Source organism: Olea europaea, unplaced genomic scaffold (genome assembly GCF_002742605.1).
Source record: "Olea europaea var. sylvestris unplaced genomic scaffold, O_europaea_v1 scaffold940, whole genome shotgun sequence".
Lineage (NCBI taxonomy): Eukaryota > Viridiplantae > Streptophyta > Magnoliopsida > Lamiales > Oleaceae > Olea > Olea europaea.
The window spans coordinates 189,956-206,475 of NW_019267893.1; the positions used below are offsets into that span (position 1 = coordinate 189,956).

Sequence of the window (16,520 nt, forward strand, 5' to 3'; positions counted from 1 at the left end):
CCAGAGAAAATCAACAGATTGATATCAGGAAAAAATCAAGAATCCCATTTGCTCTTACCCACTTAAACAACACGAACACAAATATATATCTGTGTGATTGTATATAAGGATTATATGTAATGAAAAAACCTGTTTCTTTTTGCGGGTAAGATGCCAAATGCGCCAACACATATTCTCGAGCCTGGAACTTCTCTCTCTGGTGTTCCTTGTAGCCACCACCTTGATCCATGTTCGATGAAGATCAGTTTCATCAACCCCCGTTACCACTTCCTCTACAAAGTACTTTGTGGGATTAAAATTCCCTCTGTCCGTCACGTTCACTGGGGTTGGCTTATTTTCTTCTATGGCTGTTGCCCCAGTGTCCAAAATAGCCTCCAAATACCCATTTATCCACTCATTCCCAGCCATTTTTTGATCCAATTGTTCCTATTTTTCTTCTTTATATATGAGAGAAATGAAATGAGAGCTTCAAACGCAAGATTTAATATTGGCCATTTTTGTTTAGTTGAAGCTTTAAATGCAAGATTAACATGTGTGTGTGTATATACCTGTGACTTTGTGTTGTGTGTGTGCGTATGAAGGAGGGAAAGGGAGAACCACATGGCAGTTAAAGGTGGGTACCCAATGACATGTAGAAAGGTATACTGAGAGGTACATACACTGTGCAACAATGGGTTGTGAGTACTGAATACAATGTAAGTACATATATCTGGTATTTTTATTTTAAGGTTGTCCGGTTCTCAATGCGATGTGGGCGCTTTGGGAAGTTTTTCTGTTATATACAGTATTCATTATTCCCATAATAGAAAATTTGCCCAAAAAAAAAAAAAAAAAAAATCTCATGGCCAAATTAGAGAGAGAAAATGGTGGGAAAGAAAAGCCTACTTAATAAAGTTTTTAGAATATTCCTCAATTTTTGTTTTCATCTTGATATGCAAGGTCGACTAGAAAGGAAAAGTCAAATTAAATTGGAAGTAGAGAGAGTTGAGATGTGTTGTCCCTATATGATTGTCTTATTAACTTTTTTAGTGAGTTGTCAACCATTTATTAGCAGGATAATCGTTAAAATAGTCAAAAATAGAAACAACACATCTCAACTCGAGATGAAAATTGAGCAAATGAGTGGCAAGAGAAGATAAGGTGGAATGGATTAGATACCAGAGAAAAGACAATTGCTTGTTTGGTATTTGTCTTTAATTAGACAAAACACCTTTTATCCATATGTTTTTAATGAGATTCAGAAATAGCGTTAAGTTATTAATCTCTTATTTATACCTATTTATAATTTAAATAAATTAAATTATAAACAACTCAAAAGCATGTTCATGCTTCACTACGGTTGATGTCTGTTTTTGGACCAATCGGGAAATCCCATTTTATTAGGCATTTCAATACAATCAAATAGAAAGCCCCAAGAGCGCCCAAGGAAGAGAGGAGAGAACTGCAAAAGACCTTAGCTTTCCTATCAAGACATCAAGTGATCTTAAAAGAAAACTTTGAGAGGTAAATTCTTCGACGCTTGGATTACGTTGTAATTTTGAAAAAGATTGATAAAAGTTATCTAGTTATCTATTCAAGCAATTAGTTTACCAATTTATTCTCAATTCAAATTCTTCCGTTGTTTAGGCTTTTTCCATCAATGTGTTGTGAAATATTTGTGCTATTTTTATTTAATTGTATGGTCATTGTCAAAATCGTTGTCCACAAAAATCAGGTAACAACTAAAAATCAAATCTTGATGAATAGTGATATATAAGAATAGTTTTCTTTTTCTTATTTTCCATCTCTATATGAATAATCTTACCAAGATTCACTAAAGTTTGAAATTAATACGATGCTACACCCAAAATTAATAAAAAAAATTGTTAAGATACGAAAAAATGACATGTATATCCTATATATGACACATTTAGTTTTTAATATTGTCATAAGAATAATTAGTTTAGACTCTTTTAAGTGAAAAGAAAATAAACAAGTTAGAAGGAGAAAAGGAGAAGGTCACATGACTTGATCTTGCTACTTGTGCACACTTGGATCAATTTGTTCCCATTTTTTATTTCTAAAATATTAAATTCTTTTTCGAAATTAACTAAGAAAAAATTCCCAAACCCTATAAGCAGAATCTCCACTTTTACGTGAGCAAAATAAATTTACTTTATTAACTATAACTATAAATACTAAGCACTATCCTAAATAGCTTTTGATCATTTGTATATTAAAGAAATCCTTTATTTATGTGTGATTAGTGGTAACTTTCATAAAAATTCCAGCACTGTTTAAAAGAAAATATGTATTAATGTGAAAAGAAGACTATTGCAAGTAAGTCATATCTTAAAATAAAAATAGTAAATCCACAATAAAATCTTACTTATTTGTCACACTTTTCAATACAGTTAGCGTAGTTATCATGAGTAACTTGACAAAGAACTTTCACTAGTGATTTTAGTGGCTGAACTTTAGAATGAGAAAGACTCAAAATATAAAGAAAAAGACAGAGCGAGAGGAGGGAAGATGTTATATACTTTGGGGCTGTTTGGACCCCATTTTTTCACTTAAAAAATTGATTTTTTGATCGTTATTTTACTATTTCAGTCGTCATATTTGACTTCTTCTCTCACAGGTGGACCCCACTTTTCTCCTAACAGTCAAAAAATCAATTCTCAAAATGAGTCCCAAACAGGCTCTTTGTATTTTATTGTTGTTTGGTATGTAGAAAAGACAATAAGATGTACTTTTTGAAAGAAAATATTGTTTTTGCGGGTATTTGATTTCACAAGAATCGTTTAACATTTAGTAGAAAATCTTTCTTTAAAGATTTTATATTTTCGCCGATTTAAGGGAACACATTTATTTATTTAATTTTAATATTCAATACCATATGCATGTTAGACTTACTTTTCATAAAAAGTTTCATAAATAATTAGCAAATATATGTGAACTCTAAATCTCCTTATTACACACTTAATATCTTATTGAATCATCTTAATTTGCAATGTTTTACTTTTATTTTGTTCATTTGTCGAGAAAAATAGTTTTAAAGTAATTACTACAAAAAGAAAAATGCTAACAGCAAACAAATTTTCAGACAGATTTGCGTTGGAATGGTTTTTATTTTTATTTTTTAAATTGAACCTTATAGAAAATCAAAAATTTTTAAAAATTATGGACAAAAGCTCTGTGCTGTAATAAAGAAAAAAATACGCCAATAATTGACTATTAAAAGTAACAAAAAAAAATAAATAAATTTTAAAAGGCCGTACTTGATTCAATACCTTCTCATGCAACAAATTTTTTTCTTAGCAGTAAAAATAATTAATAAGATAAAAACTTTATAAAAAAAAAAATATTTTCATAAGATTTTAAGCCTTTTGAAAATTCACTAATTGTCCCCCAAATTATATCATTGTTTAACTTTGATTCCCATACTTTTTCGTTATAAATTAACCACTAAACCTTCGTTTTTGTGTCTGATTAGTACTACATCTATTATATTAACAGAAATGATGGTTTATAATAAATTAATAAAAAAAATGCTTGGATAATGAATTTTAAAAAAATTAAGAAAGTAAAGAAAAATACTTATAAGTAAATTTTTAAAAGTAATGTTATTTGTACATACCTGTATACGTAATGGTGGAGAGGGAAAAAATTAATAAAAATAAAAAAGAAGAAGAAGAAGAGAGAAATTCAGTTAGGATTAAACTATTTGTATACACAAAGTTTACACCTTGATTGGCATCTCCTTATGTGTCAACAATTTGACACTTTATTGGAAAAGGTGTTGTTAAGATTAATGTACCAAAATTTGTCAGCTCATATTGGCGTAAACCAATATATCAACATTTATGTACAAGTAACATAGTCCATTAAGTTATTATAATTTTCCAATCTCCTCCATGTCATTATACCATTATGTATACAATGATGTACAAATAATATTACTCAAAATTTAATCTGCTCCTCGAATCCCTAGACTTTCCCACTCCATCGCCAATGTCATTACCGCTATTAGCATGTTAACACTTCCGATAATTTTGCTTACAAAGGTGGATATACACATGCTTTAAGTTAAAATTTTAAAAAATATATAGTGACTAATTTAGGAGTAGAGTTGTGTAGCATTAGCACACATCTATGTGGCACTATAATCATAAGTTAAAATAATTGGATTTATTATTGAATGATATTGTATCGTGGCGTTATATATAGATGGTAAATTGGTAATTACCATTTGTTCTATGGTTATATTCCTAGTTTAAAAGATGAAGAAGATTCAATAATCTAAGTGGGATAACAATTTTATTTTTTAAAGTGAATAAAGGTATTTTTAACCAAATTTGTCACAAATCCCTTTTCCTCTTCATAAAGCATATATATGCGCTAAATATGTTTCAACAAGATCAAAAGGTCTTGATTTATTCGAAAGTACATGGCTATGTTAAAACCTAAACCCTCATGCATGATAATGGCCCTTAGTTTTGCAAAGATAAGTGTACCCACCCTGCTAGTAGCGGAGCTAGAAATATTTTATAGAGGACGAACTAATGTTGGAAGAACAAAATATACATGTATTAATTATATATTAAAAATAATTTAAATAAATCAAGGTGAAAAAATTATAAGTATTGCAAGCAGAGGCAATAGGAGGGCGTCAAGCCTGGCCCAACCCATTTGTTTTTCTCAAGTAAAAATGTATATTACGAAATTTTTTTCTATATATCAGTCGAGTATAAAAGAATTTTTATCCCCTTGAATCCGTCTTTGGTTGTAAGGTGATTGTCATCCCATGACTACACCCCATCCGCCTAGGGATGTGTGATTGGCAAGTAATATGTGGTAGCAAAACTACGATATATCCAAATACTTATAATCACAATTCACAACCATCAACCAAGACTTTATCTTATATCCTTGTCACCATTGCCTTAAAAGCACAAAACCTTTCACACACGAGTACCTTTCCCCGCTTCTAACAGTATAAGAGGTTGCAATAATTCTGTGATATCTACACACATGATGCCCCATGCATGGAAACAAAAGTACAGAAACTTGCATTTGTGATGCTTTTCACTTTCATCCACCACCTTAGTGATTCTTAGTCATTTTAAGGAAAGAGCATATCAATTTGTACACAATAGAAATCTTTCCTTCACATGACTATGCTCTTTAAAGGTTGAACCCCAACTTTGAGAGTTCTCACCACTCCAAGTAAACGCGATATGTGTCCCAACAGGCCAGAGAACAAAAGCTTGCCCGTATACTAGTGCCCACAAAGAGTGTAATTCCATATTTTAGGAATCGAACCCTCACATTGTGGCTGTCAGCAAGTTTGAGACTAACTCACTCCTATCCTTTACACCACTGGGTTATTTCTCTGGGGGGCAACTGTGCTTTTTAGATGCTACTAGTGTTTGTGTGTGTGTGAACGTTTTAGTAATGTTTTTACACCAAGCGAACTGATTGGAATATATCTTGTTAGAAACGAAAGTACAAAAACACTATGAATTATTGCTCGATAATTAATCGTATAGGATTGGACAACCATGAACATGAGATAAACCCTTTAGTGGTCATAATCAATTTTGTGTAGTTCACTGTACCAAGAACTCAACGAGTACAATATTTGATGGAAATGAAAAGAGGACGAAAGATCAGGTCAGTAGAAACCATCAGATTTGTGAAGGGCTATGTTGCGGAATAAAAATCTCAATCAATTGAGTCCATTCATATAGTTCTCATTTGATCTAATCTTCTCTTTTTTTCTTAGATCATAATTACCCCTTTTAATCAAATATTTACAAAATTCACCCCATCTTTATTAAACCATAATTTTAAAATCCCCTTTCCTTCCCTTCATCATTTCAAATATTATCCAAAAAAGATAAAATATCACACTTTTATTCTTAATCATGATTACCCCTTTTAATCAAATATTTAATAAAATTCACCCCATCTTTATTAAACTACAATTTTTAAATCCCCCTTTTTCCCTTCATCATTTCAAATATTATCCAATAATTTCAAAAACACCAAATCCTAAACATTCCCTTCTTAAAAATATTAATATCATTACCACCATTGCCGTCACCACCACCTCCACCAACACAATTGATGAAGCTACATCTTAACTTTTGGATATGAAAATCTAGTTGGATATAGATCGAAAATATTTTTTTTTTCCTTCAATTTGTAGATATTGATTTCATATGTATTTACATCTGAAATTTTATATATAATTCAATTTAGATATTGAAAATTTAAATTTATAATTAAATGTATCCAAAATATTTTATAATTTTCAGCGCGGAAAAATAATATAATAATTTGGATCAAAGTTAGTGAAAGTGAAAAATAGGGAAAAATAATAAATATTTTTTGAGAGTTGTAAAATTAAATGTTTAAGAAAAAAATTATTTTTTCAAAACCTATTTTCAACCACACAATCTCTCATAAAATAATATTACATGTATTCTCAATTTTTTTCTTATTTTTTTAACTATACATTCTCTAAAAAAAATCACTATTCAAAAATATATTTTTTCCAAAATTCTAATCCCTGTTTGACTCCCTTTAAAACAAAACAATTTATTTCTCATACTCATTTTTAAACATACATTCACAAAATAAAATATTTTACATGTAAATCCAAAAATTTCATCAATTTCTAACTATACATTCTCCAGAGAATCACTATTTAAAACATCATATCTACGCAATAATGTTTATCATAATTTTAATGGAGCCCAGGCAAAATTGATCTTAAAAACTAGAAACACATTAAGGCCCTAAGGGCTTGTTTGGGAGTTTTAGGTCGCAATTATGCGCTTTTTTTAAACTACCAGTTTTGGATGTTTATGAGCAGATCAATTTTGACTGGTTTTGGGAGCGATTTTTCAAACATTCCAATCCATGTTTGGGAATTCATTATCTGGTTTTCTGAAGGATGCATTACATTAATATACCCATATGATTGCAAGAATCCTTGGTATGTTCTTCTTTTAGGAGTCCAGAAGCCACACCTTTGATGATCTTTAACCTCTATTCCCAACTTAAAATCATTTTCAGTTCAAAATGAAAATAGCAAAGCTAAAAGCTGTTGAAAAGGAGAAAACTTTCCCAATGAGACGAATTTTGAGTTGGTCATTTTCGATTGCTCACTAAACTTTGAAAAACATCCCTGATTGAGATGATTGAATTTTGACCACTAAAATTGTAAAAATGACTTCATCTTGTTGTTCATTAAAAAGTGTGTACCACAAGCGTATGGATCGCGTAAAAGTAACAAAACGAACAAATGAGTTCGAATTGTTGATCCCACGAGAAATGATGACTTAATTACAAAGTAATTAAATTTAATTTTAACATATTTTTATAGAATTTTAAACTATTTTCATCATTTTAAAAATTAAAATTTATCGTGTGTTTTGTTGTTAAATTTAAATGAATTTTAATTCAATTAATTTAATTTTTTTCTGTTATGTTATTAAAAATAAAATAGATTAAATTAAAATTTATTGCGTATTTTCATCATCTATTTCATTGAAAATTCATTTTATTAAATTTATTGTGTGTTTCGTTGCAAAATCTAAATTTTATTTTAATTTAAGTTTAACGATAATACATACAATAAAATTTTATTTTTAAATGATAAAATAGCTTAAAATTTTACAAAAATACATTGAAATTAAATTTAACTGTTGTGTAACTGAGTAATCAATTCTCGTGTGATCGACAATTCTGACTCGTTTGTTCACTTTATTACTTTTACGAGACTCATGCTTTTGGTACACATTTTTTAATGAACAACAAATCGATGTCATTTTTATAAGTTTAGTGGCTAAAATTTGGCCTTCTCAAATTTCAGTAAGCAATCAAAGACATTTTTAAAGTTAAGTGAGTAATCGAAAACATTTCCAAAGTTTGATGTGCAATAAAAGACACTTTAAATTTTTAGTGTTCAAAATTCAATTACCTAAACAATCAAAAACGTTTTTCAAAGTTTAGTGAGCAATAAAAAACATAGCAATTTGTGAGTGGTGTGATAGGGCACAATGTGTACATTTCGTTAGCCATGTCACTAATTATATTAAAAGTTTATAACATATGTAATGCGAGTAAGCAAAGATAAGTTTAGTGGCAAAAAATCGATATCTTAAATTTCATGAAGTAATTGAAGACACAAACATATCTTCAATGCCCATTGGGACAATTAACTATAGATCTCACCAGCAAATAGAATTGGGACAAATTTTTCGGCATAAGAGGCAACGACGATTCATTCGAATGGTATGCCGAGTGGCCTCAACTGCGATACATATTGGAGACCCACATCTTATTTTTAACTCTACCATTGGAATCCTCTACTCTCGGTGGAGGGGATGCATAGCCTGTGGTGTGGGAGGATGTTCTGTTAGATAATTTAATACTTTAAATTACTGGATCTTTCATGTTAAATCATCGAGAAATATAAGAATTAAAGCGGAAGCATACCTGAATCTGACATCGTTAATACAATATGGATTTCGCGGTATGATCTTCCAAATCTACACGCAGTCTCCTTTTCCTCTCTGTGATGGGATGCAGTAGGGAATGAATAATTCGTTTCGTCGCGTGTGATCTGGGGACCATAACCTATTTATATGGAGATGCCCTTTGACCTAATTCGGCCCATCATAGAGTTAGGACTTGGTCCCGGTTTCTACACATATGTAAACCCATACTTTAATTGGATACATAAAAGCCCAAAATCGAAACCTTATTAGATCACTTTAATCGGGCTCGACGGAATTCGATAGCCTATAATTTAACACACAATTATTCACACATACAAGCCCATCTTTAATTAAAAATCCTTACATGTTCAAATTTTGGTTATAGGATGTGGAAATTTAAAACTTTCCAAGAATTTATATGACTTGAGGTTTAGGAACATTACAAATGTGGATTTATCTAACGTTGTTGTTAAATTTCTATTGTATTGACAATATTTTAGATAAATGAATTAAATTCATTGAAGGTATCTTGAGATAATAAAAAGGTCATACATTAAGAATCTATAAATGAGAGTGAACCTAGAAGCAGTAAGATGTCTAGAAAGACAACCTCGTTTAAGCTTGATTTTTTAAATGTATTTATTAGAAAATGAACCTCAATATTATGCCACTTTTCAATCTCTCGGTTCCAATCGAATTAGACTAGCAATTCACCAAAAACGAACAAACCCGAAGTTATCATGAAATCAGAATTGGCTCGATTCCAATCGAATTAGACTAGAAATTCGTCAAAAATGAGCAAATTCGAAGTTATCATGAAATCAAAAACCACCTCCCTGGTTTGAAGTAGAGGGATCAAAAGGTGGTTTTACCCCTTGATTTAAACTTAGGACCGGGGGATTATATCCTACAATTGTCCTAATTTAAAAGTGGTTTGTAAGAGGCACAACTGGCTGACAAATTTGGCCTACTAACTTATTCATTAATTCGTTCAAAGTATCTCGTTGAAATATATTCGATGAGGTGAGGATAATCCCATCTCCATCGATCTCATAGCTTCTGCCCCATATGCCATGAAGAGAGGGGTTTCTCTAGTTAAATTTTGGCTGGTAGTGTTTAGGCCATAAACGACATAGAAGAAGGAATATCTCCAATTGTTGTTCATTGTCGGTTATAATTTTCATATCAATTTTTTTAATTTTTTATTATTTATTTATTTATTATTTTTTATTATTATTATTATTATTATTATTATTATTATTATTATTATTATTATTATTATTATTATTATTGCCCTTAAAAATCGCTGCTTATAAGGAACATGAGAAGAATTATGATTTATGGGTGGCTAGGATTCCAATAATTAGGACCTACAAAAGAATGGTATTAATTCAAAATTCAATAACAAAAGTATTAATCACAAGTAACATAAAAAAAAAAAAAAAAAAACGTAAGGATAAGAAAGTTGGGTTATCTCCCAACAAGCGCTTGGTTATGTAATCCCACCAATTAGAGAGAATCAATGATTGTGCAAACAACATGCATTCATGACCTAGACTACAGGCTACGTCCAAGGTGAAATGATGGTTTGACTAGTCAAACTCAACTTCCTATCAAAACTCTTTAAACAGGATGATGGCATACAAAGAAAAACCACACCAGGGGCAATTTCGTCATTTGTCACGCTGTGTCGAAATGGGCTGAATTTTGGCAGGTTGATTAGAAATGGCCCGAGAAATTGGACTCGGGTTGGAGTCCAAGACTGATATAAGATGACTAGCTTTTGAGTTCGAAGAAGTGTTGTACAGAATACTTAAACTTTCAAGGATGTTATCAAAGTGATAAGTGAATTGAACCATGGGAAAGTTGATGAACTCTAATTTCAAGAACAATCCCAAATGCGGGGGTTAAAATATTGATAAGCTCTAAAATGACCCTAAATGTGGGACTTAACATTGATGCTTGTGAACTTATATGAAAAGTTTGTGTTTGGTCATTCAGTTTAATATGATGATATCAGATTGTCTATTATTTTGTTTGAATATGTTAAAATTCAAATGACAATTTCAACAAATCTCATATAATTGTAATGTTAGACAGAACACCATTAGTTCATACCTGATAATCTATTGATTTGGCCCATTGATATCATCGCTAAATCTAAAGCGTTGAAATGAAATGTCAGATTTGATCAACACTCAAGATCTAGTTATGACTCCTACGCAAGCTCCAAACGCTTCGCCTCGAATTACAACAGTTGTCTACAGTAATTAGCTATAGTAACATTCTCTGGGAATAGGCAATGATATAACCATTTTTGGTATTTTTAACGTAAACACATTTATAACACTCATTGATTTTAAATTCATACTCCATCATGACATTATCAAATTTTTCATGCCATTGTTTGGGTGCTTGTTTCAAGCCATATAATGATCTCACCAGTATGCAGGCTTTTTTCTGCCATGTGATGAAAATCTCTCGAGTTACCCTGTTGGACAGTTTAAATTTCAAACTATTTTTCCACCCAGTTGACACTCGACAACAATGCAAGTATCAAACAATTTGTCAAAAATCAATGTACAAATAGGAACGTTCAATCGGTAAGAACATTGCTTCATGTACACTATAGTGTCTACATTAGTGTAATATTTGCTTATAAGTCAATAAATAAGTTTTAAAAATAAATATTTCTTTGTTAGTCAAAGTTATTTTGAAAGTAACTATCATCTCACTGTCAAAAAGTCAAAATAAGCCCTTGTGTGGGAGAGATTATTTGGAAAGTCATTTTTTAAGACAATGTGTTGTAAAAAGTGAGGAAAAGTAGTTTTGCCATCTTATTGACACTTCACAATAATGCAAGTGTCAAACAGCGCGTCAAAAATTAGTGTACAAATAGCAAAGTTCAATTGGTAAGAGCCTTGCTACATGTACACTATGGTGTATACTTTAGTTTACACTTTAGCACGTTACTTATTTCAAACTCAAACCCTAGGTTACCTACTTCAACTATAGAATATTTCTACCAACTCCTTAGCTTTTACAACTCTTTAATTTAAGTCCTTTTGTCTAAAGAATTATCAATACATAAAGTCCTAACAATGCACAAATACAATTCTTGTAAAATATATATTTTCTGTGAAAAAAATATAATATAAAATCTTTGACACTGAGAAGGCAACAATAATCTGGTTCCTTTAACCCAAAGCTGCATGGCCTTATAAGCATGGTAAAAGGATCACAGTTTCTGTTCATAGCTTGATAAGTCCCCAAGTATGCAGGAGAGAATAATGAAAATAAGTAACAATCAAATATCTGTTGGATGATCGGATCGGATAATTTTTCTTAATGGATCGGATCGGATTTGGACAGATCCGCTCCATATCCGATCCATTGACAGCCCTAGCTACGAATGTAGCGCCTAAGCGCTGTCTTTCTGCCCCAATTTCATGTTTTTGGCCTCTTTGTCCACTTTAGTCAAACAAAAAAATCCCCTTGAAATTTTAGTTAAATTTGAATCGAAATGTGCCAATGAACCAAAGTCATGGAAAATTTTTGTCAAATTTGATTGAAAATACACCATTGAACCAAACTCAAGTGAAATTTTAGTCAAATTTGATCGAAAATGAGCCAATGAATGAACCCAGGCGAAATTTTACTTCAACGTTAATTTTAGTATTCAGATTCTATCCTCTTGATTTGGCTCTCTTTGTTCCTGTGATTTTTTTGAACATTCTTATGTTGTATTCTTGTATTTATGGGTTGGAAAGGAAAAAAAGTAAACATATATTGGACACAAATGAGAAATAAAACTGTATACTGCACTTGCTCGTATTAGCGTGTGCTTTATCACTCGAAGCCCTATTTCTTTTCCCTGCATTTCTTAAAATGCTTTTAAAGATTGGATTTGATACTTCAACAAATTTTTTCCATCTGTCCAATGAATATCCAACCTAAACTTTGGCTTATGACGAACTGCTTAAAGCAGATTTAGACTTCAAGATCATTAGAGTTGACTTGGAGGGAGATAAATTAGCCTCAAGATAGTTTTAGAAAACCTTATATTCTTAAACTTTCTTCATTTTCAATCTTGTAATTCCAAGATTTTATTTAAAATTTTTATCTTGCAATATCAAAATTTTATTAATATAAAAGAGTTTTAAAGGTCAAGAAATCTTTTGGAGTTGGTACTATAGCCCTTGAAGGAGGTCAAGATGTCCAAAAAGATCACATACGATCAAAGGAGCAATTAGAAGTCCAAAAAGTCTCAAAGAGCTTTACAAGTTACATTCAAAATTCTTAGTCGTAACTTGCAACGCATTTTTCACATAGAAAATATTGGAACTTGGACAAGGCTATTTAGATGATTGTAACTATTTGAGTTAGCTTTCCAACATATTTTAAATCCCTCAATCGGATATCAGGTGAGAAAGTTATGATGAAAATACTAACATTTGCTCAGCTATCGGTCACCTATCACTGACTTGGTGCTTGAGCAACATGTCGACATTCAGAATTCTATTTTGCTTCAAACACTTGGTTTTAAATCCTTTTTCATCCCAAACACTAACCATTATAAATATACAGCCCATGGGATGTCCAAAAGTTTGTTGAATTAGATTTATTACATAGAGATCAATTCTTTGATGATAAAAAGGATTCGTTGATTTCAATATTCAACCATCACATATTACCTTATTCATAAATTCTTCCCTAACACATTTTGCTGTGGTTGTTCATTGTGTTGCCTCTCCATATTATTCCTTGAAGATTTGAAAACATAATCCATTGGTGAGATCATTCAATTCATTCTTGAATTCATACAACCACGTTGGAAAAAAACATCAAATTTATTAAATCCAAAACACCCACTTAACTGGAAATTGAGAGAGGTTGGACTCAGCGCAAGAAGAGTACAATAATTGGTCATTCTTGGTGATCTACTTGGAAAAGACAATTGTTGGAGATTGAGAGCTGGTGGTTTACTAGGATCTTGGAGGTAAGTAGATCGAGAAGTCTAATGAAGTTGGCTAAAACAACATCTAACTATACATTCATACGTCTATAGTCGAGGTAATTGGCTTGCACTAACCAGATATTGCCTACGCAGCCAATATCCTTAGTAGGTTTTAGTCAAATCCAAGACAAGAGCATTAGAAAGCAGTTAAAAAAGTTATGAGATACTTGAACAAAATTGAAAGTTATATGTTTATATTCTAGCGTTCAAATCACCTTAAGGTGATAGGCTATTCAGATTCTGGTTTTGCTGGATATTAAGATGATTTGAAATCAACATCAAGTTATATTTTTCATGTTAGCTGGTAGTGCTATATCTTGAAAAAGTGTTAAACGGACTCTAGTGGCATCTTCTACTATGCAAGCTAAATTTGTGACATGTTACAGGGCTACAGTCCAAGCCATTTGGTTAAGAAATTTTATTTCTAAGTTGAAAGTCGTTAATTCTATCTCGAGACCAATCACTACTTATTGTAATAATAGCGTAGCGGTGATCTTTTCAAGGAATAATAAAATTTTTGATGGGTCAAAGCATATTGACATCAAATAGTTGGTAGTTAGAGACGGAATCAATAAAGGATAGACAAAAATAGAGCATATCAATACAGAGGCGATGATTGCAAATCCTTTGACTAAGGGACTCACTCCAAAAGTCTTTAAGACACATGTTACCAATATGGATATTGTGAAAATTTTTGATGTTTTTAGTTAGTGGGAGTTATATGTGTATAAAAAAACTACGTTTTGACTTGATCCCTTTACAGGGTGCGTAGGAAACCCATATGTTTATCGGGTACAGCCTTTTTTCCAATAATAAAATATATTTTTTCTCTATCCATGAATTATTTTCAGCATGCATTTGACATATGTATTTTTATTGTGATATTACTGTGGTATCAATATATAACAGATAAAGATATAAGATGAGTCTCTTTTATAGACATGTGACTTCATTTTGATTTGAAGCATTATGAGGACCGATATGAATTAGCACAGTTTTTATTACATTTGGTGCTAAGTTCATTCCACATACTACTACGTTTGTTAGAGGATGGGCATCCATGTCAATAAGGATGTTAGTATTTGTACCTGTGGAGTGGTCTTATATCGTTTAATTGGTTAACGACTTCCATGTTTGGTGTTAATATTCTTGTTGGACCGGATCATATTGTGTAAGGTGTCATTATTGGAGCTATACTTGTGTGGCCACCTGTGTAGTCTAACCCGAATGTCGAAAGTTTTGTTATAGTAATCAATTGCTTGCCCAATTGGGAGAATGTTGGAATAATTCTAATGTGGGCTTCACATTTGATTGTAAAAATTTACGGGTTAGATGTATAGCTCATAATGATATTTTGATTGGGCCAAATATATTAAGTAATCAATTGGACCTTTTACACTTAACGGGCTATATTTTATGTATTGTGATAATTTTAAGTATGTGAGTCAAAAATATTTGTAAACCCTAATTATAGTTTAAATTATAATGGGACGACTTAATAATTTTTTATATAAAGGCTAGGTCGCGTATTTTCTCCATATTGTTTTACTTGCTTGCATTCATTGATAGCTAATACTTTGTGAAGAGTAAGGAGGAAAAGATCTGGCTATTATTATTCATATCAACCATGTCTTCCGCAAGTGTGAATTCAATTTATTAATTTATAATTTTGTGATTTTTGTTTCTTAGCATGATTATCATTAAATTCAACAAAAAGTGCCAAAAATAAGGGAAATTTTTTTTTTTTCAGATATATATGCTGCTCGAGCGATAGTCTTGCGGTAAACAAGTGCGGCAACACCACTCAAGTTCCAAGTAGGCGACAGGCAAGTAGTAGTGTAAGCACCTCCAATGATGCCCAACCGTTGAGTTTCGGGATAAATCTCACTTTTTTTACCTCTTTAATACCTTCTTCAACCAAAATACCACTTTGCAACTGAATTTAGGTCACAATATTTACAAATTTATTGTATTTTTATTCAGATACGTATAACTGATGGGATTAAGTTTGTTAGAGAGATTGCGAGCATTGAGAATGCTAATCCATCAACTAGAGCTTGTGGTGAGAATGACACATCCAATGGAAATGTCTCTAGTGGAAGTAGCATTGAAGTACATGCAGATGGAAAGAGCTGCAACAAAATTGACATACTTATTATTGATGTAGACTCTTCAAACTCAAGGTAAATATGTGACTTCCACTCAAATTACTACCACAACTTTAGCTATATATTTTCCAATTTTCTAATGTGTTTAACCTGACCCTCTTGTTGTACAGCTCTGGTTTGACGTGTCCTGCTTTAGAATTCATCGAAGAATCTTTTCTTTTGAATGTTAAAAATTCACTCTCAGAAGAAGGTCTATTTGTCATGGAACATGCTATGTGTACACCAAATGTCTATAGCATTGTTCACACACACTCACAAGCATCGGGTGGGGTCCACGATTAAAATAATCGCGGACCCCACCCTTGGGTGAGTGTAGTAAACACTGCTGTACAGCAAATACTGTATATTCAGCAAAATCCATTTGTCATTAATTTGTTTTGGAGGTCCTCGACTGTTAAGAATAAAGTTTCTTCAAGACTGCAAAATGTGAGAACGAACTATCTCGAAAGACATATAATTCAACATCATAATGATTCTATTTAATTCTTTTGCTCTTTAGATTGTTCATTGCTTTTGCGAAATGTATCCTTTTTTTATATAATACCAATTTTGTGGTGTTTCCTTGAATGTTTTCCAACTATTTAGCATCCTTTTCTCCCTTCAACTTGAGGAAGACCTAAATGAAGTTATATTTGAACTCAAGGATTCTCCCATCTAAGAAAATCAATTTTCTGAAGCTTGTGATCCACTTGCAAGATTATTAGAGATCAAAAAACCCAAGTGGAATGGAGGCATCATAGATGTCCACTCATCATAGTGCTCATGAGGTTAAATAAATATAAGGAGATCGTCGAAGATTATGGCTAGACGTCTATATTATTATTATAATTGCATTATATATAG

The 16,520-nt window shown here is 31.6% G+C and overlaps 1 protein-coding gene across 1 annotated transcript in view; it reads right to left on the minus strand.

Annotated features, from left to right (window-relative positions):
• The window catches only part of LOC111392573 (probable sucrose-phosphate synthase 2), a 6,203-nt gene extending 5,524 nt beyond the window's left edge, over positions 1 to 679 (minus strand). The window contains exon 1 of the mRNA XM_023017933.1: positions 130 to 679. Within this exon, the coding sequence (XP_022873701.1) occupies positions 130 to 408 (279 nt within the window). The 5' untranslated portion in view covers positions 409 to 679. The remainder of the gene's footprint in view (positions 1 to 129) is intronic.
• Between the last annotated feature and the right edge of the window lie 15,841 nt (positions 680 to 16,520).